Source organism: Stegodyphus dumicola, chromosome 4, assembly GCF_044657685.1.
Source record: "Stegodyphus dumicola isolate Sdum_Otavi_A_Nest chromosome 4, ASM4465768v1".
Taxonomy (NCBI): Eukaryota; Metazoa; Arthropoda; class Arachnida; order Araneae; family Eresidae; genus Stegodyphus; species Stegodyphus dumicola.
In genome coordinates, this window is record NC_140771.1 from 154578726 (window position 1) to 154605839 (window position 27114).

General features: G+C 30.8%; 2 protein-coding genes across 6 annotated transcripts in view; one reads left to right on the forward strand and one right to left on the reverse strand.

Annotated features, from left to right (window-relative positions):
• LOC118188518 (uncharacterized) overlaps nt 1-27114 on the reverse strand; it is a 162030-nt gene that overhangs the window by 42242 nt on the left and 92674 nt on the right. The window lies entirely within an intron of this gene.
• LOC118188521 (uncharacterized) overlaps nt 17286-27114 on the forward strand; it is a 378328-nt gene continuing 368499 nt past the window's right edge. For all 4 annotated transcript variants that reach the window (XM_035358959.2, XM_085815623.1, XM_035358960.2 and 1 more), the window contains exon 1: nt 17286-17418. In XM_035358959.2, coding sequence (XP_035214850.1) covers nt 17399-17418 — 20 coding nt within the window. In that variant the 5' untranslated portion in view covers nt 17286-17398. The remainder of the gene's footprint in view (nt 17419-27114) is intronic.

Below are 27114 nucleotides of genomic sequence, written 5' to 3' on the forward strand. Positions count from 1 at the left end.
TCCTCATCTAGTTGTAATGCTGTACTCTATTTACAAGTTTACAAAGACCATTTCGAATCATTATGTGGACCCAATTCCTAACGATAATTCGATATAAAGTTTTCACACATATATTTGGTAAGTAACATTTTAGAATATTTATATCATGTTCAAGGTATCGAATAATATAAAATGGTTGAGAATAATTGTCTTTGGCTTAGATTGTAAAGGTAAAGGTAAAAGTATGGGGACACCCAATTACCTCAATGTTTTCAAATCAAATAACTGTGGGGCATTGTGACATAACGAGAAACTTATATTGAGAATTCAGTTTTGGGAAAAGCAATTCTAACCCTAAATATTAATAACATCAGGTGTAAATTCTTAAATAATTATTCAGTTTCAGATGAAACTGCTATGTTAGGGATCGCTTTTCCATTGTTTGAATCCTTTGGCGCACGTATATAATTTATAATAAAACATCAATCTGCGCATTGTATGCAAAAACAACCAACTTTGAAATCTCTGTGTAAGAGATAGCTTTCATGCATATTTCTCATCAAATTACATTAGTAGCGTTACACGTATATATTCCTGCTTTCAGCTTCTGAAAATATATTCCATATATTATTCAAAATAAAGCAAATTGGAATCTGAAAAGTTCGAGTTGGAATAACATGCATAACACTTCGGAGTATTGCAGTATAACACCCAGATGAAAAGTTTATCATTAAAAAAATAATAAAGCAAAATGTATTAGAAAATATAAAAGTCAGGCAAATATTTCGTTTCTCATCTTAAATAATATTTATATTGTCAGTTCATAGAAACTAAAGTTTTACAACTGACTAATATTAAAATTCAGTTAAAGTAAGAATTTTATTTGCATTGGATTTTTGAGCTTAAAATGAATGAAAAAATAGTAAAATATTAAATTGCCTGTTACCATTCGATAAAAAATGAAATAAAAATAAAAGAAAAAGAAACATATAAAGGGGTATGCAATGTGTATGTTTCTACAAAATTTCTCCAGAACCTGAATGCAAATGATAGTGCACACAAAACATAAAATTAGAAGTTTTGTACTGGACATCGTCTATGACACCCATGATATGAAATAAAATTTGTAGCAAAATGTTGCTATGTATTCCATATAAAAAGACATTTTAAATCATTAACTTAATGCTTTATTTCGCACGAAGATAAATTAAAGATCATCTTCAACACCGATGACAAAGTCTATTTCGGTGAAAGTGATTTCATTAAAATTGATAACATTAGCAACCCAAAACGAATGCCTCAATTAAAAAAGCATTCGAAATCACTACATGTTTTATTTCGGATAAACAAGGAACAACGGTATATAAACTTCACCCATTGCCTTATGTTTTTAGGCTTAAAAATATACCTAAACGTACATTTAACAGTATACTTCATAACAAAATTTTATGTGTAAAAAACATATTTGTTTTTACTGCATTATTTATATATTTTAATAAGTATAATGGCATCAAATACATAATTGCTTGATTTTTTCTCTTGTATCAAAACAAAATTTTAAATCTTACACCTTTATAGTAAAAGTGTGCAAAATCGTACACTTTATAGCAAAAGCTAATATGGTACATCTAATGTTACACACCTAAATTAAACCAGACATTTCTAACTTACGATAATAATATGAATTAATTATGTAGAAAAAAAAAAAAAAAAAAAAAGAGAGAGAGAGAGAGAATTTCTTACCTTTCCAAAATCATCCCAAGTTTATCCAAAGTGGGAGAATATAATAATAAGTTTACTAAATATAAACAATAATACCGAGTTGTAATAACGTTTGCTTAATTTGTTTCTAAATAATTCAGCTATTCCGTAATAAAACGCAGTCTTTTAACGTATGGAATAAAAACACGCCTTTTTAAACTAGTAAACAATGATTTATCGAATGGGCTAAGAGAGTCTGCAAGAGCCAGATTATCAGCGTAATGAACAATGTTCCAAATTTTAAATGAATGACCCATTTCTAAAGCATGACTTTTGACCCAAGTAAATGAATGACAATTGTGATCGTGAGTTGTTTTTAAGGACTTTCTGGCTGCCGGAAAGCTATTAAACATTTTAGCACTTTATAAAGCAACAAAACCTTTTTTCGTAATCTAAGATGACGTAGATATGTGGCAGTGTGTCATTGCACTGATTAAGCATAGCGGAATTTTAATTTTAAGATTCTGGACATCAGTAATTCTGTTTATCCGAACAGCTAGCTCTCATTTCAGTCCTTTTCATTAATTTAAATAAGTAATATAATAAGTTAATACCTCAAAAGAAGTTATTAAATTAATTTAATGAATGCGTATAATAGTAAATAACTCTACAATGTTCGACAGATAATTTTCCTGCAAACAGCATCCGAAAATCGGTTAAAAACTACAATTCTTTGTTTATTCCGTTAAGTGTGTGTGTGTTATTATGGCAAAGCCTCGAGGGCTATCTGCCTAAAGGGAGGGATGCCTTTCGTGGAGGACTTTCTAAGGGAAACTGGCTCGTATACACGTTACACATGGGGAAAACCACGAAAACGCCCATGCAGCCAGCCCGTTCGCGGGATTCGAACCTCGGACCGAACTACCAGTGTTCAGCGACTTTACCGCTCGGCCGCTGGTGGGCCTTTATTCCGTTAAGAGATTACTCAGTTGGTAAATTTATATCAGTTCCATTTCCATGCAAGAAGTTTTTGTCTAACAAAAGGCAGTATTAGTGCAAATAAAAAATAATTCCTCTGTTTCAAAAAACAAAGCAAGATTATTCTTAGAAAAAAACAAAGCAAAATTATTTTTAGCTTTAGAGCCTGCTCATACAAAATTTAATTCGTTATTTTGTTTTAATTCAAATAGAATGTGTTAATTTAGGTATACAGAAGATAACTTCATCGTTTAATTTTGACAGGAGAATAGAAATTTTGCTTCATAAAACTAAAAATATTTTATTATAAATTTTTTTATTCGCATAATATTTATAAAAAAACATAAACCAAGAAATAAAAATTCCCTCACCTGTATTATAGTAAAACCGAGGGCCTGAAAATAATAAGATAATGTTATTATTGATATTTTTTAAACAGTCGGGCGGGTTGCGGCAGAAGTAAATTGCGATATTTGGAGTTTTACTGTAATTTACTACTGGTATTTATTTTCATATGAATCATCGTCAAAAGAAATGAGGCAGAAGTATATAGCATTTATTTTTTATATTGTTTACGCATACTGAACGCTAATAGAACAAATGGAGAATACAAAATTCTCACCTATTTTATGTAAATATTATCATGCTTACTGAAATACTATTAATGTTAGAATGAAAGATACTATATACCAACAATAATGGTTTCAAAAAATGAGCGGTTTTTTAAGCCGCTAATGTCATCTTTTGGACTAAAAATAATTGTAGTATTATTATGCAATTAAATTGAATGAATTTTAAATTTTACTGTGTTTACGAACGTTTGTTCATTGAATAAACTGAAAAGTGCGTAGTAGAAAGTGCGTATCAAAAAAGTTTGAGAATATATTTCTTTTTTTAATATGCGATATAGAACAGCAGAAGGAATTTTCGCGAATAGCTTGGTTATGGTTTGCTGGGAAAAAAAAAAAAACTTTTTGTACAAATCTGGCAATACGATCGGCTGAAATAAAACACAAAAATGCTACTAGTTACTTTTAACAACGGAAAATTAAGTCTTTCATAATTTGTTGCTTTAGAATAGGCACATCAAGGATCATTTTGCCCGACCAGCTGTCTCATAACCATTGTAACCACACGGTAAAAAAAAAAGTTCGCTCTTTACAGGCAAAAGTTTTGTAAAGTTACAGAAATCAAAAAGTTACAGAAGAATTTCCTGTAATGGTAACAGGTTGAAAGCAAATTGTAGCGGTAACAGCTGATTTGCTTGTAGCATTACAGATAATGTTTCAGTACCCGCGCGGAAGAATCACGTGACTGACTGGAAATTAGCCAGTCAGGAGAAAAGTATTTGAAAGCTAGTTGCAGAAAAAAAAACATGGCTGAATGCCTGTTGGTTGTATAGCGCAGGTAAGTAAGAAAATGTTTACAATTACTGCTTGAAATATTTTTTGTTCATTTTATGCAGATTATTCTCATGCACTTTGCACTGTTATATGTAGTGAGTAAGTATTTAAACGTTTAAGCTTTGCGATTAATTAATATCAGTGTTCGTAATGTCTAATGAGTTGAAAGAGTGCAAAATATTTATTCCAAATGCAGATCTAATAGTAGTATTTTGTCATTGTGCATCCGATAAATTACGCCTTAAATTGCCCGTATTATTATTTAAAACTAATTATTCCAAAATTTAATTACTGTTTGTGGTATTTAATTGAAATGGTAATGTGGTTGTTGAAAACAAAACTAATCATGTTAGCGTTCTTTTCCAATCGTCTGACCAAAGAACGTTTGACATCATTTTCCCGGCAGGCCTTGCGAGAAACGTTTATATAAACATTTAGAATTCTGAATGTAATGTATATATTTTTTGCTTACTAGGTTTAGTTTATTCTTTTTCTAGGATTACCTAATTAGTTATACCTGGTTTATAATTCAGTCTAATATGTTTATGTACGAGTGTGTTATGAAGTAAAATTACAAAAACTTGAACAACGCGGTCGAGAATCTCGTTTATTCCTTTAGTGTAATAATATTTTTTTCAGTGGTATTAATTTCTTACGAAAATATTATAATTCCAAAACGAAGTAATTATATTGATAAAAATATGCCGTATCATACTTTTCGTAATGTTTTGTTTTACTAACTAGATGCAACTTAATTATTCCATGTATTTTAATATACCAATATCAACAAGGGGAAAATGGAAATGACCTAAAATATTCTTCTAACAATTCGTTAAACTAATTATAAAACAAAACTAAAATTTTGTGCATTATTTCCAAAAATATCATTTCATTAATATTTTATAAATGACAACATATATTATATTGTATATATAACTACCATTGCATACTTATAAGTTTTTAAACAATTAATGTAGAATTTATGTTGATTTTATTTTGCCCAGTTTTAATACAGTTTTGAAGTATGATAGTCTTGTTACTAGGATAGCATGAATCTGCTAATACAAGTTTAATACATTTCTTGACGAATGTTTCTCTTATTCATGTAATATAATGTATAAATCATAAAATAAATGTTCTTAAAAATAAATTATTATTGTTTATTGGAATTTAAAACATTTCTGTATCTGTATGTTGTATTAAAAATAAAATAATAATGAATTTTTAATGAAGCATTGATTTTAGCATTAACAATGTAAATATATATATATACACACATGAATAAATGGAAATGCAAGCTACGTTTCCTTACAAAACCGCCCATGAATATAAACTTCCCCTTAGGCTGATAGCCTTTGCATGCTTTGCCATATTCTATCAATCCAAATGATGCAAATATGCAGAAAATTTTACTTTCTTTGAAAGTTAATACCGGAAATAAAATTCAGTGCATTTGTAAACTACATTAGTTCTCTTATAGCTTGGCATTTAATTGCCCAGTGATTTACTAGTCCAAACTAAGGCAGAATTCAGATATCGTTCAAATAAAAGAAAATTAATAAGGTCTGATTTTTAGACGTATATATGAAGATTTATTTTTTTTAATATTATTTTAAGTCAACCAAATTAATTTCAAATTTAAGTAAGTATTCATGCCTTTCAGTAGCATTATTTTTGATATCTTAAATTAAATAACTGAATGCAATATTTCTTGTTAATAAAAGAAAAGCAATGTTATGAAAGACTAGCGAAGTGGATTTGCAAGTTCTAATTACGAAAGGTCCCATGCTTTAAGGGGTCATTTTTAAAAATACTTAATTAAAAAAAATATTTAACGTAAAACTTCCAAACTTCACACATGTGGAATATTAATTCTATATATTTTATCTCATTCTTATTTTATTAATTAATTTCATAGCATTTCGTGTGACACTAGTAGTAATTATTAATTAAATTTTATGCAGTTTCTGATCTATGTTTTGATTTTGTTATTAATTACGTTAGTTTACATAAGATTTAAAATTATGTAAGGTACAAAAACCTTCTGCATCTATTAATATACGCTGAAGTGAATGAAATTACGCCAGTGAAATTTTTTAAAATCAAAAACAAATTTCTGTGGAAAATTAAAGTTTTAAATTCTAAATACAAACAAAGGAGTGAATTTGAAAGTTATCAAATAAGCCAAAGTGTTGGTCATTTTTTCAGTTTTGCAGAAGAATTTTTATACTTTGCAGAATGGGAATATGATGTTTGGTTTTGTTAGTATTAATTATTACAACTGAATTATTGCAACTTACATTGCAACACGTAATTTAGCTTAAAATTTATTTGAACTTAATTTTCTAATTTATTTTGATCATGTATATTTCATGTGTCATAAGTCTTTGAAATGAACTTAATTCTCATCCTATTTATTTACACAATTTTTTTAAAGAAAAAAAAGTCACATTTGTTTTGCTTAGTTGCAAACGAAGATACATGTCTATATATAGAGAGAGAAAGAGAAGTTATGTTTACTTGCAGACTTTTTTCCTCCTTTTATATTATAGTATGAAAATCAAGGGGGAAATTAAGCAATCAATTTAATTTTGAAGGATGTGATTACAATAAGATCATAACCAATCAAAAATATTCATGAATGAACTACTGGTAACTATCATAGTATTATTATTTAAAAGAAACCTACATTCCAATAAGAACGCTTAGTAACATAACCATTTAAGTTATCTGATAAAAGTAATTTTCATTCCTACTTCCCTATACCTTGAATTTCACTCTTAGTATTGCCCACTGCTACTCCCTAGACCTCAAAGCATTTAATGCATCTGGAACTGCAATTTGTGTCTTCTTCTACAGCATGCAAGTTATCACCGTTTAGTTTGTACTGCCACGAGCAATGATCTTCAGAATTACCGTATTGCGTTGCATATTCCACCCCACCCAGCTTTAGAACCAGATTCTGAAAAGTAAACAAATATTTACATAATTTTCCCCCTTTTAATGCATTCAGAAAATGAATATCCCAAGATTTTAAAATGGATTTATCAACATAATGATTGTTTTCGTCATACTAACCAAGGCAAACTTTTGCACACTTAAGGCCCGTTGAATTTTTCTTTCTAACTGTTGAATATTATGTCAGCCTAATACACAATGATCTATGATAGTGAAAGCAAATACCAACTGCCATTCACTGTGCAATTTTGCCATATCAGCTGAATGTTCACCCTAGCAAGCATCGGACCACAACCTTCTCTAATTATTTATGTATGATCTGAGGCCTAAAGATTTGCAAGAACAACAATGAGAATGACAGAAGTTCAAATTATAAAAAAGAAATAAGATAACTTATTAGATGTTGCAATTATGTGTATTCTTATTGAAATAGATGTTTCTTTTAAATAAATAATATTGTGATAGTAGTAGTTTATCCATGATTACTTTTCATTTGTTATATTCCTACTGTGACTGTGTCCTTTGGAAATTAAATTATTCGTTTAATTTTTCCCTCTTAATTTTCGGAAGATAAAATTAGTAAATAATAAGTGGGAATATGGCATCAAGAGCATTAGATATCCCCATTTTCTTGAAGATGTTCACTATTATTGTTTCATCAATGAGAGGCCATGCACCCAAAATCCACTAGCAAATCAGTTAGTAAGATGAAAATGACCACTATGCGGACAAAACATTTAGGGTAACTTGTTTTGTGAGCGCCTTAAGGAAGACAAACATTACCTAAATCATTAAAACATATTCAGAATCCTGTGCTAAAAGAAAGCTAGGAGAAAATGTTGTCCGAGTCCCAGTGATTCCTTTGGACGAATACGTAATATTGTTTTAGAAATTTAAGGTAATAAATATAATATTTTTCGAATGCTAAAACAGTTCGAGAAATTTATTCAAGTTCTGAATTCTGAATATAAATATACTGTATATTATATTTAATAACTATGGTGGCTTCATTTATGAAAATATTTGAATATTGGCTCTTTTTGTACAATAAACCTTCCCTAAGCTAGCTATACCTGATTCCTGAAAATTTTGGTCTTTAAATGATAGTGGGCATCCTAGAGAAGTTATGTTTACTAATTAGTTATTTTATGAGGAATGTTGGTTAAATTTAAAAAGTGATTGACTGAGGTAGCTTGTCGTAATGAGACGGTTCACTGTAATCCAATTTTTTAAAGAATTTAAGCTGTTCTTAATTAATTAAGATATTATAAAGAAATATGATTAAAAGTATTATATAAACACATGTTTAAAACATCCATTAAAATAATTTTTATAAGCTTTTTAAGAGCATGATTATGATTTTAAAAGAAATGTTTTTTTCTTTATTTAGGAGACATGGTTTACAAAGAGGGGAAAAACCATTCATTTTTTCCAAGCAGTCGAAACGAATTTTTATAAAATGTTTATTAAATTATATTATGTTATTTTTTAATTAATTCTTTTTTTTCAGGTTTTATGTAAAGTTTATGAATTAAATAATAAATTATTTTTACTTCTGTATTTTAATTAGCATATTATTTTCTTTATAGTGCTTCACAATAAAATTATAAATTCAATAAACTTCTTAATTAACATGCTGTAATATAGAGAGAGCATAAAGTTTGTTTTCTGTTGTCACATGTTTATTTCACAATTTTGTATGCGAATCTCGAAATTTATAATAACTAGGAATACTTTTTTAGTATCACTTTCGAAATGGTAAATATTAAGCTTAGATTTATTACATATTATGTTTGTAAAAAATTATAGGTAAAATTAAAATGCATTAAATTTTAAGCTAAACTAAAGTATTAATTTTAGAAATAAATTTCTTAAAGGCATAATTGTATTAAGAATTTTAAGGGAAACAAGGCTTTAAAAATTAAGGTCAGTTGGCAAAGTTTTATGCTTATTCAAAAAGCATGACATTAGGTTTTTAATGAAAGACTTCTATCTGTTAATTCAAAGAAAATTATTTGAAGGTAAGTAAAAAAGTTATGCATTATTTCAAACAATAGCAGACTGTTGACAAACACTGAGTGCAGATAAGAATAAAAAGATTAGTTAGACGTTGTAATTCAAGCTTATGAACAAAATTTGAATTCCTTGTAGTAACAAAATGAAGTTCATTGCTATGTTGAATTCTTTAATTTACTGAAAATGTCATTTTTTAGAAGGAGAGAATATATTTTTGAAATATGAAGAACAGCTGTTATGAGTTCTTCATAGAAATATTTCACAAAATGTCTTTTACTGTAATAATATGATCATATCAACATGCAACACGTTTACTCATATAAGTTAAATCTAAAGCAACATGTGTCTATTTTAGCTAAAATTACTAAAAAGAAAGTTCTAGAACATATCTTATTAACTGACACTAAAACATGCAAATAAAACATACTATTTTTTTCAGCTATTTTACAGGGCAAATATAAGGAGAAGCATATCAATTTGAACTTTTAAATTAATCAAAATGATAATATGAAAGGCCTTTCAATAATATCAGACATAAGTTTCTCTTCATAAAACAAAAATACTCTGCAACAGACTAATGTTACTTTTTGAAAAAACGAATATTGCTGTTGAAAGCGCATCTTTTAAATTAATGCTATTCTGAGGTCAAATTGACTAATTTAAAAAGCCAAACTATTATGCTTCACTTGCATATATCTGTATAATGATATACACATGCAGATATTGTTTTACTCAAAACATCTTGATTTCAATATATTTTATTATAATAAGCATCATTTTAAACAAAAAAATCTATTACTTTTATAGACATATCCTTTAGTATTATTATCTATGAAAAATATATTCTACACACATAATTACTTAGTGGGATATTAGAAGGAAATAATCTGAAACCTTTACAGATACAACCATTGGAATTTTACGTAAGAAAAGTATCTTCTACTCACATAATAACTTGCTATAATAATACAAGCAAATAACCTGTAACGGTTACAGATATATCTGTTGAGATTTTACATGAGAAAAACATGTTCTTTTTACATAATTATTTGCTGTAATATTATACGCAAATAATCTGTAACCATTACAGATATATCGTTTGGGATTTTACATGAGAAAAACATGTTCTTTTTACATAATTATTTGCTGTAATATTACACGCAAATAATCTGTAACCATTACAGATATATCGTTTGGGAATTTACATGAGAAAAATATGTTCTACTTACATAACTATATGCTGTGATATTACAAGAAAAAGATCTGTAACCATTACAGGCAAAACTCTTGTAATGTTACAAAGAAAACACCTGTTTCTGTTACTCAAATAACCCATGGCATCCCAGTTTCCATGAGTTTTCTTAGTAACCTTACAGATTTTTTTACAGTGCACAGCTGCGTCAGATGGTCAAGTTCCCAAGTCATTTTTCTTTTCAACTTCATTTCCGTTTAGTGTATTTCGCTTCGTGAAAAATGCACGAATTAAGACTCATTTGAACTGCAGTCTCAAACCAAGTGGATGAATTATATCGATGTAGCGAAAGTTTTCCGCAAAAATCATTCTTAATTAAGTTAGAAAAAAACGAAAGCAGTAACTTTAGTGCGGGTCATAATCACCACATAAATCTATGATTTCCTGCCAACGTTTTGGTAGTCTTTCAAAGCCTTCGGCTCAGACACTTGGTGGCCAGAGTCCAAAAACAGATCAGCCTCATTTTGGACGTTCTGTGCAGAATGAAGATAGCACCCGCAAGATTTAGCTGCAGGTGTGAAATAGGTAGAATTCCGAAGAAGCGATATCGGGGCTATATATGGTCTTGCAATGTTTTGATGGAACATTACCTTTTTGCGCCGGAACTTAGTTCGACGTTTTTACTCGATAGCAGCTTCACCATAGACTAGCATCTCGCTGTACATCCTTACTGTCAAGGGTTTTACCTTTTCCAGATAATGTTTGTAGCTAATACGATGGCAATCCCACCAGGTACAAAGCATGATCTTTTTGTTAGACAAACTGCGCTCTGCGGCGCTGCCGACGGCCTCACCGGGCGCAGACCAACTCCATTTTTTTGCCTGTGTTGTTGAAGGAAATCCACTTTTCATCGCAAGTGACCCAGAATTTTGTCCTTGCGTTGATATTCGAGCAGATTGTGCAGGCCCGAACACGTCTGTCTTTATCTGCTTGAGTCAGCTCACTCGGAGACCACCGACTGAACTTGTATGTCAGGTTTATGCTATACATAGTCCGACTAATGGACATGGCACTAACGTTTAACTCCTTAACAAGCTCTCGCAGGCGGGCCTCATCAACATCAGTAGGCCAGCCAAAGCGCGCTGCTTCTTGACTGCCATATTCCTTGCTTTTGAGCTTTGGGTTCCAAACTTTCACAGTATCGGATGATGCAACATTAGTACCTAAGGCTATACACATTATTTGGTGGCATTTTTTAGCTGACGTTTTGCAACAGAACTGGAAGTATATGATGGTTCTAATCTGGTAGCGTGATAGTTCCGTTTCAGATACCTTGTCTTATTGATAACGATATTTTTTTACAGCTTCATGTTCTAAAGCAAGTCTCTTTCTTTCAAATGCCAAAAATCGCTTGACAAACTATAACTAAACACGCTGACGCGAACTGTTTGCGCAGACGATATTTGCGGTAGCGGAAAACTTTCGTTAAAACCCGAAATCAGCGCTATAGTGCTGAGCAGCATACATCCTTGAAATTTTGCGCTCGTTCAAAAGTCTGCTGCAGAAGCATACGAAATGTTACAACAGGCATACAGTGAAAATAGTTTACCGCAATCAACAGTATTTTGGTAGTTCAAGCATTTTTAAGAAACTGTGCTTCGTTATCAAAGCAAAGCGTTTTAGATACTCCTGAACGACATTATGATGAATATAGATACTATCATTATTCGAGAAGATGGTTGAGTGGCAATGGATGGACTGGCGACGATGTAGCACATTTCACATGATAGCCCATTTACAGTTCTGCATAACTCTCAGGACATAAGATGTGTGTCTGCGAGATGGATGCTGGGATTATTAACTCCCTAACAGAAACAAGTGCGAGTAAACATGGTTCGAGAACTTAAAATCAGGCAGGAAAGCATGACGAATTTCATAGAAAGCCACAGTCAAAAGGTTATAAAGGGAAAATAGCGGTTGCTTCTTACAACATTCCATACAACTTTAAAAGCTAAAATTTATTTAAAGCAGTAATATGCTCAACTTGAATGAAACAGAATGAGCCTTGAATAACACGGGAAGATGGGTGGAACTTAAATTATTATTAGTCTATTAGTGACCAAAAACCTTAGAGAAGTTTCCATTATTACTAATGACAAAGCCAAACGGTTAATTAAATCATATTTTACATCAAATATTATTAATTTATTATTGCGAAAATCTTACCAGTGATATGAACAGTCAGCTAAATAATATTTTATATCTTATACACTGTACGTAAGTATTACATACCACGTTCTTACAATAAACTAAGTTGGAAAAAAAATACACTATTAAGAATAGCTGCACGAAAATGAAACATACATGCATGAATGATCTATTAATTTTATGATTGTCATATTCGCATCTTCTGTGGCAAGAAAAACCATGTAAATACTTCATTGGTATTCCCTTGTGAAATAAGAACACTCAAAATATTACAAGCATCACACTGATATCAAAATCAAGCGTTCTTGCAAGTGACTTACTTCTATTAGAAAATTAATCAATTGATATTGTTACGACTTCCTTTTTTAAGTACATACGAAAGAAGGTTTAAATCATAATTCTGTGTTATTATATCTGTAATATCGATGAGTTGAGTGTCAAATGTTTTTATACATTTTTTTAAAACTTTGTTTCGATTTATTTGTGGTCCCCGTAAAGGAGAGCAAAACATATTCTCATAAATTCTGTCTGAAACTCAGTAAATCTGCTACTGAAGTTTTTGATAAGCTTCGTATAGCGTATGGTGATCGTATTTTAAATCGGACAACTTTATTTCAATATTTCTTAATTTTCAAGATCAATCAAGTTTCTTGAGAAGATGCCGAGTGTTTAAGGCTATGAAGCAAGAGCAAAACAGCAGAAAATGTCGAAAGAATTCAAAGCCTCATTTAAAAATAACATTTGCTAACAAACCATGAAAACACTCAATCAGTTATAAAGTTTGCGAAAAGATTTTAACAAAGAATTTTAACCCGCGCCTCATCACGTTCGAGAAATTTGTTTTTTGTTCCCTCCGATGTATCCCTAACGACTACTATGCAGTTTTTGCTAAATAATTACATTAGTATTATTTTCCATCCTCCTTATTAACTCGACCTAGTTCCTCACGATATCGTTCTATTCTACAAGTTGAAAAAAATTAAATAAAAGAACGATATTTGGGAACTCAGTTCGACATTCAACGGTAATTGCAAGCCGTCTTCCACACACACATATACACCAAAAGAATAAAGAGAGAGAGAGAGAGAGAGAGAAGGAAAAAATCTCCATAGTGCTTTTGAGGCATGAAAAAAAAAAAAAAAAAAAAAAAAAAAAAGATGTTATCGCTGTACAGATTCAAAATAACAGCATTTTAAAGGACATGACAGCCAAAACAGAATTAATTTTTTATAAAATCCGAGAACTTTTTTATAGCTCTGGTATGCATGTGTTTCAGCAGTGAATGATAAAAAAAAGGTTAGTATTCGTGTTTTCCGGAAAATTTTGCTTCCTGGAAATTCAGATAGTTTATTCAATATGCATGGAGATCTAAGATTCTATCTCAAAAATTCTTAAAAGCATTACATTATTAAATTATGTTACCTAAAAAAAACTATTTTAATAAAGAGGAAAATGACACAAAATTAGTGCAAAATTACAGCGAAAAATACTGAATTTCTTAAAATTTATTCAATATTTCATTAAATTGAAAACAAAATAACAAAACATCTATAATTATAGGCAGTTTTTATTAAAATAGATTACTTTATGTAGCTACAAAAATAGTCTAGACTTTCAAGCAAGTACTGTGTTTTAAACACAAATACTTCGGTGTATGTTTCAGCAGTTCTTAGTTCAAGGTTATTTTTTCCGATACCTTTGGAACAAAAGCCGAATCTTATAACAAAATCCTATAGCAAAATCCTATAGCAATGCAAATATTGTAAAATTAATCGGCATATAATTTGAAAACTGGTACGAAAATAAGTCTGTAAAACTTCTTTCCATTCACAGTTCTGCGTAATAGTGAGAGAATTTGATCGCATCCATTAATAGACTGTGATAAAATTTCTACTTTTTTGACGAAATTCATGTTCACGTTTTATGCAATTTTAATACGCGGATCTTAGCCAAAATTTAAGGATTAAAAAACCTTCAGCTTAAATACCATTACCTGAAATTTCATTTCTAAAATTTGAAATATTATTATACCATTTCATTTTAAATGTCCCAATTACTATTTCCTATCACAAAATTTATTTGCATAGTATGTTCGAAAAACAGTTGCCAGTCAGTGGATAACAAGGTTTTAATAAATTTCTGAGATTAAAAAATTTTTTTCGGAACCGTACATTCTGAAATGGACTCAGTTTCGAATAAAGAACTCAGTTTCCTGGGTTCGATATTTGCTTGCAAATATTAAAATATTTCACTGCGTTTATTCTCAAGCATAATCACATGCTCATATATTTTACGCATTCAGCAATCCGTAGATAAATATTTTTTCTTTCCAACATTTCTCGGCTATTTGTTCATCTGTTCAATTTTCAAACAGTCATGAATTTCCCTAAAATATCTCCAATGAACATCAGTAGATTGCCCTAAATTTTCAGCAAACGGGCTTAGCTTGCAATGGTTAAAGTTTTAGTGGTTATCTTTACACGTAACCTTAATATAAGCCGTTAGAATCCCCCCCCATAAACAAACACAGTCATTGTATCCCTGGTAAGGAAGGACTACTTTCTCTTGTGTTGCCTGAGCCAGTAATTAACCTGTAGATACATTAGGCTATTTCGAAGCAGGAAAGCTGAAAAATGTGAAAGGCCCTCTCCGGGACTTGAACCGCGGACCTCTCGAATACGCGCCGAGCGTGCTGACCACTACACCACGAAGGCGTGCTAAGAAGGTGGGAGAAATACCTTATAAACCAACCAGGACACTTTTCAGTATGTTAAAAAATATTAAATGGAACTGTACAATTTAAACTAGCCTTGTTCAAGCATTAAATGTATTTTTTAAAGCATACATAAAATATTACTTCTGTTCAACAGCGTCGTATTAAAAAATAAAGCAACCTTTTTTACAGATGTAGAAAATAATTTCTGCGAAACCGATATACTTATATTTTTGATAGAGATCTTAAGTTAATATTTTCAAATGAAATTAGAAGAAACGAAGTTCACATTCCAATTGAAATAGTACTTACGGCGTTTATAGATATGGCAAAAACTGGTAAGTTTTATATCACATATTTGCAAATTCAGAAATCGCTATGTCGATTCACGAAACGCAATCCAATTTAACTAGAAGGTCTAGACCAGTGTTTCACAAACTTTTGCGTGCTATGCACCACCAAAGCCTTTCTAAAATTCTTATGCTCCTTCAATTAAAAGCTAAAAAAATAATATTGTAGAGGCATTAGGATTTTTTTTTCGGAGGCTGGAGAGATGAAAAATTAGCAACCCCTTTGCCGGGAATCGAACCACGGAGAAGGCGGGAGAAATGCCTTATAATATGAACTGGAGTAAACGTAGACTGAAACTGCATACTTAAATATATACGGCACATTTACCTCACCGCAAAGAAATATTCTTTTTTCATTTGACAAATGTTTCTGGAAAATGATGCTTGTAAATTTGAAATTAATAAAAATTACCAATTGAATTTACATACCATTTATATATAATTTATGTTTATACAACGTATATATTTTTTAAAACAACGAGACTTTTACAATTTAATGGTTAATTAAGTTTTATTTCAAATTAACACTAGCGGTGAATGCTAAACGTTATTGGGAAACTCTGCAAAAACTGAGATCCCGCACTTAGCATTTCGCGCCATTCAAAACAAATAGAGCGAAATGATTATTGCCGACACAATTTAACCAGTACTTGTACTGTAACGTTAACATGGCGGACAGAAATTGCTTATACTGGAGGTTTACTCAACTCGAGTAGCGACTGAGAGTAGCCATATGGTTAACTTATACTCCGAATGAGTCCATTTCCGAATTCCTTCACATTCCTTCACAATCGAATTTCCCCCTTGTGGGACGTGTGCCCCCCCACCTTGGGAAACACTGGTCTAGACAGACAGATGATTATGTTTGAAATTTAAGTCGAGAAGATAAAATGTATCACAAGTGGCAAAGAGTTCTCACATACTTTTAAATGGAACTTACAGACGAAGTTTTTGGTCCGAAAATAGTTTGACATGCTATTTACGTAAATGCAAGATGGCCTTTCAATATGTGCGTACACAAATCAAGAGTTAAATCTAATCAACTCAAAGTTCAAGCTACAGTTGCTCAGTTGATCGCTAACCACGCGTCCTAACGCGTGACTTTGTTTTCTGGGCTACAAGATTATACAATTGTGAGTCAATATTTATATGAAAAGCATTCATTTTAGTGAATTAGCAATGAGGTTAGCAATATATAAATTCATGTTTCTTTCTCCTTCCTTAAATCTTTCTGATTACAATCATGTTTGTCTGTCAGCGTTTCATTCATTAAAAAATAAATAAATAAGTAAAAATAGAAAATGCAAAATATATCAAATGTTGAATGATAAAGAAATCATTACTGAACACTGTCTGAAAGTAAGTTGAAACGTACAGATGGTAGAAATAGTATATCTTAACAGATATTTTATACATGCCATTCGATAACATCTTTCAAAATGGGCTGTATTGATGGTTCTCATGTACCTATTATTACGCAATTTTGGGTTATTATAAGGTATTTTCTTCCTCCTTCCAGCATGCCTTCGTAAAATGGTACTACCTCTTTACAGGGTGCTCAGGTTAAAAATATTCAGTGTCTTTGAGGACATTTCATATTGTTAAATGATTAAGCATTCGAAAAATACTGACAAAAAGTTTTAAAAATACTGACAAGAAAAAGAAAAGAGCTATATATATTTATGAAAGATGAACTTTCATTACGAACAATCGTAGCAACAAAATAGAAAAAAAGGCGAAACTCCGGTTGATAAGATAAAGCCAAATTAGATTCCTCGCTCGCGAAAAGCAAGTGAATTGCAGTTTCAATACTCAGATAAGCTTCCAAACTTGAGCCATTTACACTTCAAAAGCAGCACTTAGAAACACTGGTCGTTTGACAGTCACTAAAAGTGAAAATATGCTCAGAAGGCAGAACAGGTAAGGTTTAAACATTTTTCTTTTATTATCCGTTATTAATCCGGATATACTCAGAAGTTATCCGTTATACGACAAATATTTATATCCCTGTTACAATTGCATACTAGTATCAAGAAACGTTTGCATTCAGGATTCAGATAGAAATTTTTACTGCACTCGAGATCGTATTTAGTTTTTTTTTTCTAATTTTGTTTCATGATGCATAAAACTCAGTTTTCATGCAGCTATGTAAGTAAGAAACGAGTAAAATTAGCAGAAGTCATTTTCATTTCGAAAAATATGTTAACTACATTTAGCGTTTATTTATATTAACCGCTGATCTGACAATATTCCTAAATGGAAACATTTATAAAAAAGTAAACTAAATTAATTACTTTAAGTATTTTAGATAAATCACTTATTTCAATTAATATTTCCGTGGAATGGGTTTTAATCCTCTATAATTAGTTGTTTTGAGGCATTCATTATTACTTTTTGATTTCTCGAAGAAGTAAATTACAAAAATTAAACATAACTAAATAAAAATTTCCAAATAATAAAGCAGTTACTTAATAGTATAGATCTATGAATCAGCAGTACGAATCAACCAAACAACACGTGTCAGCTAGATATGACAGATTTCAGAACTAAAACCAACTCTCTGCCCTCCCCAGAAACTGCATATAGAACCATTTTCCCCTCATAACAGTTATCATTTTTTTAGGCGGCAATATCATTCCTGGTAGTTATGCAGTAAAGGCGGAAGCGAATAAAATTCTAAATTCAGTTGAATTTGGCCTGTAAGACGTTTACCCCCGAAAGATTTCAGATTATCATAAAAAATTCATATCTAAATTTTGAAGAACATTATTATTACAGAACTCTCTGATTTGACTATTTTCCGTATCATTTTTTGTGTACGTGAAGAAAATTTCTGTGCGTTATAGTATCCATAATTATTCTAAAATATTATGCAAAAATTAATCACGTGTTTGTTGGAAATCTATATAATCTATATATTTTGGCTGAAAACAGTTGCTTGGAGTAGACAATATTCTTATTAGAAAGAAGAAAAATAGATACTTAAATTAGTTTTCAAGTTTAAAAAGACTTTAAACTTAAATTTAAATATATAAATACGAGTATAATTTATTTTGGATTTAATTTAAATTTGAATTTAAAGTTATTACAAACATAACAATAGAAACTACAAAGTTATACTTTTCCTTGTCTTGGATTTAAACGACTAGAAAATATTCAGACGTCTTTTCAATTCAAAAAGATAAAAATGTTATTAAATGATAATTATTTAAATTTGATATTGTTATTCAAATAAACAATAACTCATAATAAAACTCAAATAGGCAATAATAATTTTAACAGCAGTATTAATTATCCAATCAAAATCACTAAGAACCAAAACTAGTTCAGTCTGAATTAAGATTTCATCCTGAAAATTACGCAGTCTTTCTCTGCCAGCTTGGCCAGCTTGGCCGACAGGTAGCGAGAGACGGCTGCGGCTCTCGTCTTATTGCAAATCTATCAAAAATGTAAACAGCCTCTTAATTCCTCATTTTTGATCCGAGTAATTCCTCTTTATTCTAAAAAAAATAATAACCTTTCTGGACTGCGCCAGTTCTAGATTAATCTATGCCACAAAGCCTGCGTAACGCTGATGACCTAGTTATTTCGGAATCTAAACTCTGAGAACTGAAACCTTTCTAACGTAAACGAAAACCTTCCTCTTTAGTGAGCTGCCATATTGGATAAATGCGCACTTCGCTTGTATCTTCGCTTATCTCTATTGCTGCTTGGACGCATTTCATTTCTCTATGCTCTCTTCCTATCGCAATAGTAGTCAAAATGTAAATGTTCTGAAAATAGGCATCATTAGAGTACCAAGTGAATTGTGGCCGGAAATGTGAATTTAAATAAAAATGGAATTTAATCTCCTCGAATGCCAAGTTTCTTATTCGTTATGTATTAGCATTCTACGCAATCGAAATTTTTCCTTTTTAGTATAGATCCTCTTCAGTATGCCGTCTACGTGCTGCATTTGCTAATACGCCTTTTTCTATTTTTTCATTACACGCACGCACACACACACACACACACACATATATATATATATATATAAATTAAGACTATGCTTACAGAAAATCGATATTTGAAGAATGTTGTTTAGCCTATATACATTCTAACAGTACGTATCAGTAAATATGCTCTCATAACTTTTAGATAATTTTGTAAAAGTTATCATTTCAAACGTTCTTTTATATTTGCCCGAATTAAAAATAATCTGCCAAAATTGCATTCTTTAATGCAAGGTGCTTCCAAAATGCATTCTTTACTTTCGGGATTTCACTTTTGGGAACAGAAAATACAAATATGGAGAGTAAGAGGACGATTATTAGGAGGATTTTGCCTTGTTTAAGCTTGATGATAATTATACTGTGCGAGGAGGCAATAAAAATATGCTGATCGCGCATTTTTACAGTTTAACGCGATGAATTCTTTTCCATGATGCGTTGCATTTTTCTTTCTAGATTATAGAGTTAACTCTCCTTCAAGACTTTCCTAATCTTCAAGCAAAAATTCACGGTGAAATACTCTCTTCCGATCAAAAAAATTCCACCGTGATCTTTAATCGAAGTTTCTAAAATCGAATTTTTGCTTGTCAAATCAAGTTTTCTCTTATTTATATAAGAAATTTCTGTTTTGAAGATGGAATATATGTAAAGCACCATCATTCTTCTCCAGCAACAGTTTATTAGAGAAATAGGAGAGTGCCATCTGTTACTTCAATCAGAGCCTTACTAGGTTTTCTGTTTTCAATGAAGACATCACGAATTCTGAATTTTATCGAATCTAAATCTGAATATTGAAAGATTCTCGAATCTTTTGTATCCTTCACATAATAATAATAATAATAATAAAAAGTGTGTGTGTGTGATTATGGCAAAGCCTCGAAGGCTATCTGCCTAAGGGGAGGGGTGCCTTCGTGGAGGACTTTCTAAGGGAAACTGGCTCGTATACACGTTACACATGGGGAAAACCACGAAAGCGCCCATGCAGCCAGCCCGTTCGCGGGATTCGAACCTCGGACCGAACTACCAGTGTTCAGCGACTTTACCGCTCGGCCGCTGGTGGGCCTTAATAATAATAATAAAAAGAACAAAAAACTTTCACTTTTTCATTATATTAAAAGTTATGTTTAATATTTGCATTTAATACGAATGAGATATAAAAGGGCAGTTTTATAAATCACTGTATAAAGTTTATAAATGAAGAAATAATTAAAACTCTCGAATCTTCAGGTTTACTTTACCAATATAATCTAACAAAATATATTTGAGTAATTGTTCAAATACAGAATCATAAAGGATTATTTCAAGAAATAAAATATATAAACACTAAAAACAGGAATCACTGAATTCTTTCCAGAAAATTAAAAAGTGCGGCATTCAAAACCACCACGACATCATATTGATGATCGTGGCACGTTGATCGCATTATGTTTCGCATTATGTCAATAAAAAATCTTTTCGACGTTTTGAGTTAAATATTGAAGGAACTTTTAGTTTCTATTCGAAAAAGGTCAAGTGACATAAAAATGACTAACATTTGAGTTGCAGAACCTGAATTCTTTTCGAGATTCATGCGGTTTGAGGATTCGAATGTCCTATCCATAGATTTTTTTAAGCGCTTGAACATATAATAACAAATATCAAAAGAAAAAATTCTGTTTAAATTACTTTCCTTACAGAGATGATTTTAAAGAAAACATATTGAGACACGTAAATAATCAGTGCTATTATTTGGCATGTATACTCAAATTAGTTGAAGAGTTCGGTCCTAAAACTTTGTAGATGCAGTATTTAACATAAATACACAGGAAAAATTCTAGCTTTGATTGATTTTTTTTCATGATCAAATTTTATAGTTATAAGAAGGGATCGAATTTTATTTCAGCACTTTCTTGAGTTTACCACGAAATGCATTTTCGGAATTCAAGCAAACGGTTACTGAAAAATTTATTTGTAAGGTTAAACTGCTGTCGATTATGATAATAAAAACATTAAAATTCAATATCTTTGAAATGCCTTTATTTTTTTAAAAAAACAAAACATTTGAAATATTGTAAGATTTTATGACAAAATATAAAAATAAATGCAGTGTAAAGTACAAATGAATTCTTATGATAGGAAAAAAAAATTACTTCGGAAGTCTTTTATAAAACTTGTTCTTTATGATGACGAAAAAATAAAATTACAAAAAAAAAAAAAATTCAACAGCTGAAATATATTGCTTAAATTGAAACCTTATTCCACGGAAAAATCTGCTTTATTTTTCCACAAGAAAGTAAATGATGGATTTAGTGCACTTTTTTACTAAAAAAAATGTTTTAATAGCATTACCTCTAAAGTATATTTTGTCTCAAACCTCACATTAAACGACACTGATAATAAAATAATTTAAAAAATAAACTTGTAAAAAAGTTCAATTTTTAAAATATAGTTGTATACTAATAATACTGAACTTATTAATTGATACTATTATTTATAAAACTTAGTTTAGAGCTCAGTTTAGTTTAGCATGGAAATAAACTTTAGATAAATTATAGAGTTATTCAGATAAATTATTATCGTTCAAAATTTCAGTATAATAATAAACTATAACAAAGAACAAATATTTAAGCAAAATGACGAATCTTATACTCTATATTGACACAAAACTAATTAAACAAAATTTTAGCAACTTATTGCATAATGTATTCTCATGGCAAAAGATGTTTAATTCCCACTCCCCCCCCCACCGGTTCTCACTGCTTATATTTTGAAGCTGATGTGTGCTTATCAATGCAATCTTTTGCAGTTCTGCAAGTACATAGTTTATTAAATGAATACAAACAAGTACGATTTGGGCTTTAATTCACAGATCTCTTATCAAATGCTTATCGGAAGCATATCCCAAATCGTACGGAAGCACGTAACTAGTAAATACGCCTCGTTTCCTTCTATGCTATATTTTCTCTTATTTTTTAGTCCAAAGGGACTTGAGTCCCGAAGGACTATTGCTTTCGTTTTGGCATTTTGCGTCGGACTCCTATAAATGTCGGTTCACTTTTCAAACTGTTGCCATAAAATGTTAGAGTCCTGCATTATATTTGAAGAAATTAAATAATGAAAATCTGCGTAAATGTATGTATATTTCTCACATTGTCATAAAATAACGGTACATAGAGTCATCGAATTTTGAATAACGTAATCCTCCAACGAATATGAGCATGTGGAAGACCAAATTTGAAATTTGGAATTTGTTTTATGATCGATTTCCTATTTTTTAAAACTTTGACGAATTTTTGATTAACAAACTCAAGGATTTCAAAGCGAGCAATGGCAACGTTGTGCAGAAAAAACATTTATATCTCCAGCGCGTGAGTCTCTGTATAGGAAATTCTAAAGATATGCTCGTTTTAAAACTATTTTGCGATATTGCTGTTGCACTGGATCTTATGGTTTAAGTGCGAAGAACATGATATTTAATAAAGAAAGGTAACACACAAAATGTTAAAAAACGCCCCTTTGGACGTAATTTAAAATCTGAAACATTTCAGATTTTTTTTTTTTTAATTTTTATTTTTATTTATTTATTTATTTATTTATTTTTGATTTTCATACATTACGAAAAATACAGAATATTATTTCTATTTTCCATTTTCCGCTGTTATACTAGACTTAGCCTGCGTGGATTGCAGGCTTTTTGCCAGTTGTCATCCAATATGGGTTCCTCGAAGTACAAAAAACAGAACAAAGGTGTCGCAGAGACAAGATGTGAAAAAACAGAATATTATGTTATTATCTTTCCTTTTAATATATATAAGCGGCTAAAGTGTGTGTCGCCGATAGTTTATTGTTGCCACTCGGAAAAATGAGCGCGGAAATTAACGTTTCCGCAGTTTTTAATTAATATCTCAACTGATTAAACTCGTACGAAGATGAGAACTGTATCGATGGATTCGGAGAATTTTTCGGAATCCCAGGATACGCGTCTCGAATTTCAACTCGGCGCCGTTCCATGGATATTCGGAAAAAAAAAAAAAAAAAAAAAAAAAAAAAAAAAATTTGGCACGTAGCCAAATTCTTCTAATAGGGAAAACCCAAGAGAGAAAGTGGAAAATGTAGAGAAAACATAGGGGAAAATTAGTTTTTAATTAATATCTCGGTTAATTAAAGTCAAAAGAAGATGCGAATAATCAAAATGGCGTGCCACGGACCTGCGGAATCCAACGGTGTAGCCCGGGAGCCAGCTGTTTCGGAGGAGATGATGTTACTTCACCCTATATATATACGCGGCTTAAGTGTCTGTTTGTCGCCGATAGTTTATTGGTTGCTTGCGTAACTGTACTAGCCAATGGGGTGAAGTTGCCACGGCACAGGGTTGCCGTTTCAATTGAGACGTAGACAATTTCCTGTAAAACTTGCCTTTGCTATGACCATCAATAAGTCTCAGGGCCAAACGCTTAAGCGCGTTGGCATTTTTTACCTGAGTCTGCATTTGGAACACGGTCAACTTTATGTTGCCTGTTCAAGAGTTCGTGAAAGAACAGACGTAAAATTAAAAATATTGCATGGAATTTTGCAAGGCGAGCTTAAAATTGATGGAAAGGTCTACTCTAGAACTGTTGTGTACAAAGAGATCTTTGACATGGGAATTAACATTTTATTATTTAAATCACCTTTATTTATTCAGCTAGCGGTGGCTCTTAAGAAATGTACCGCCAGTGTTTCCTTCATTGCACTCTACTTTAAACAATTAAGCAAGTAGAAGGGGGAAACCCCGTGGGGCAGCAAGCAAAGGGGCGTCCTCGCCACCTGCCCTGGGTAAATCGGTTTGAATTAGCAGACACCTTTGCACAAATCATTTTACTTACAATTTATAATGTCTAGAACAGCGGTCATTTCGTATGACCGCCAGGCTTCCTACTTTTTAATAACAGAATAATATTAATAATAATAATAATATAATAATAACTTTTTAATAATAAAATAATTTTAATATTTTTAATAATAATTTTAATATCAATTATAATTAATAATATTTTAATATTAATTTTTATAATATAAATAAAATGTTTTATATTAATTAAAATTATTATTAAAAATAGTAAATTATTTTTAATAAGAATTTTTAATAATAACTTTTTAATAATAAAATAATTTTAATATTTTTAATAATATTTTTTAATAATAATTAATAATAATATTTTTATTCCCCGCTAGCAATCAAGTCATCTAGCGAATATCTTGTGCATGCATACGTGAATCATGTGAGCTAGTAATATCTTGTGCAGGCATAGCCCGCTCAGCTGGCGGGCTTGCCAGCTAGTATTATATTATTATTTTAAATACTTGTGAACAAACAGTAACAGTTATCATTATTTCTCCTCAAACATTGCTCAACGAATATTTTTACAGCAAAAAAAAAAAGTACAGTTATTTAATAAAACAATGATAATATTTCTTTTATTATAAATATCAAAGCGGTACCTGGATAGATTTTATTACACAAGTAGCAGAAAATATCGAATAATTTCCTCATTTTTTCATAAAATTAAACAACTCGGTACTTATGTATTATCGCTACCACCTTCGCGGAGTTTAGAGAATTTTACGGAAGGAAAAGTAGAACTACTTTTATTGTAAAAATAATATATTGCATACATATTCTCATCTGCGTTTCAACTATATATTTATTCCAAAAGACAATCAGTAATGGTCGCTTTGAGAAAGAATTTGAAGCATTGTTCCGTTAGGAATTTTGCGACAATATAATTGTATTCCTGAAGAAATGTCGACTCCCTTTCTTCTCTTATATGAAAATCTTACAAGCACAAATTCTACAAAAAGCACGCGTATGAAAATGGTGATGTTGGAAACTGAATTTTTGTCATGCAATTTTTTTTTATTTGCCTAAATAATTTTTCATGCGCCTGGTTATCAGAGTTTGGTATATTCTTAACCTTTGGTAATTGATGAAAAATTTGAGAAAGGTTTTTTGGGGTTTCAACAATTGCTTCAATTCTTAACGATTAAATATTACTGCAATCTTACAAAACATATATAAATGGAATATGAAATGCAACTTACTACCTCTAAAGCTCTTCGTGACTTTATTACCTCCGAAACCGATTTAAGCCCAAGTTGAGAACTCCAAATTTTAAAGTGCCTTCAGAATCATAGTATAACTTTTCTTTACTTCCTTGTACAAAGTAAAGGACGTATTGTAATCACGAAAAATTTCGGGTATTGTATTTCAACGAAAATATCCATTCTGACCACTATCGAATGCAATTTAACGATGTTTTTGCGTGGCAGCTATACGTAAGGACAGAATAAAAAACTCTTTTTCCCTAAACGAATTATAAAACTGATTTAAAATGGTTTCAGAAGAGATTTTTTTCTGGCATCTGTACTTATGTATGTATCTCGCATAACTCAAAAAATGAATAACCTCAGAACGTTGAAATTTTGTATATAGGAATGCTATAACATGTAGTCGTGCACTTCACTTTTTGGTTGCAATCCGCCAGACCAAAAGTACATAAATGTAAATAAATATTATATGCATATATATTTCCCACTCTGTTACTCAGCTTCGTGAACTCCGTTTATTTTTATTCTTATATGTTGGTACACTTTGCATTTTTTGCTTTAAAAGCGATTGAATCATGTTGTTCTTATCTTCCGGTTAAGGGTTTTATGCCTTTTATTAATCTGAATGTAATAACTGTAGAATTATCAGCAATTTAAACGTTGTTTAAGTGCGGTTAAACCTACTTTTTTAACATAGCATGAACCATAGCCAATTTAAACCATAGCAGCCATATTTGTTTACATTTGAAACTTAGCAGAACAGTGAATTAAGATTTTCTGCACCTTCAGTGTCTTTTTGCCGAGTGGGACCAAAAGGAAATTTTTAGTTTTGTGCACCGAAAAAAATCTGCCTTCTTAGCTGCTGTCCGAATTGCTTGTTTTTGTGTAGAAACCGTACATTTTTTTAATTATCTTAAGTGTATGTATCTGTTGTTTTTTGTTTTTCCAAATTTTTGAATTTTTAATGTAGAGTTTCAGTTTTGATGTATTTTTGCCTTGCCCCTAAATGAGAACTGAATTAATTGAATGAAAAATATATCTCTAATGAAACTCGAGGAAGTAAGTTTAAATAATGCAGGAAAAAAAGTGCGTATAAGTTAATATTCCGTACTAAGAAGTCATGTGGTGTCCGTATCAGATTTTTTTTCTCAAAGAAACATGTTGAGGAAAATTGGATGTTGAGGATTTCCAAAACTATATTGCCTAGGATTCCGGAATAAACTGAGTGACCCCTTAAATGCTAAAACAAGTTGTATTTGGGTTTAGATTCATGGAAACTTTATTTTATCAGCCACCAAATATTATCGCCCTGCATTATGTATAAAGAAATTAAATAATGAAAAATTTGCACGAATGTATGTATGTTTCTCTCACTGTGAAAAATTAACGATTTTCGAATTTGTTTGATTATATATTTCATTATTTTTAAACTTTAACGAATTTTTGATAAAAAATCTCAGTGATTTCAAAGAGAATAGTGGCAACACACTGTACAGGAATGAAATATTTTTATTTCCAACGAGCGAGACTATCTAGCGGAAATTCTAAAAATATGCTGTCT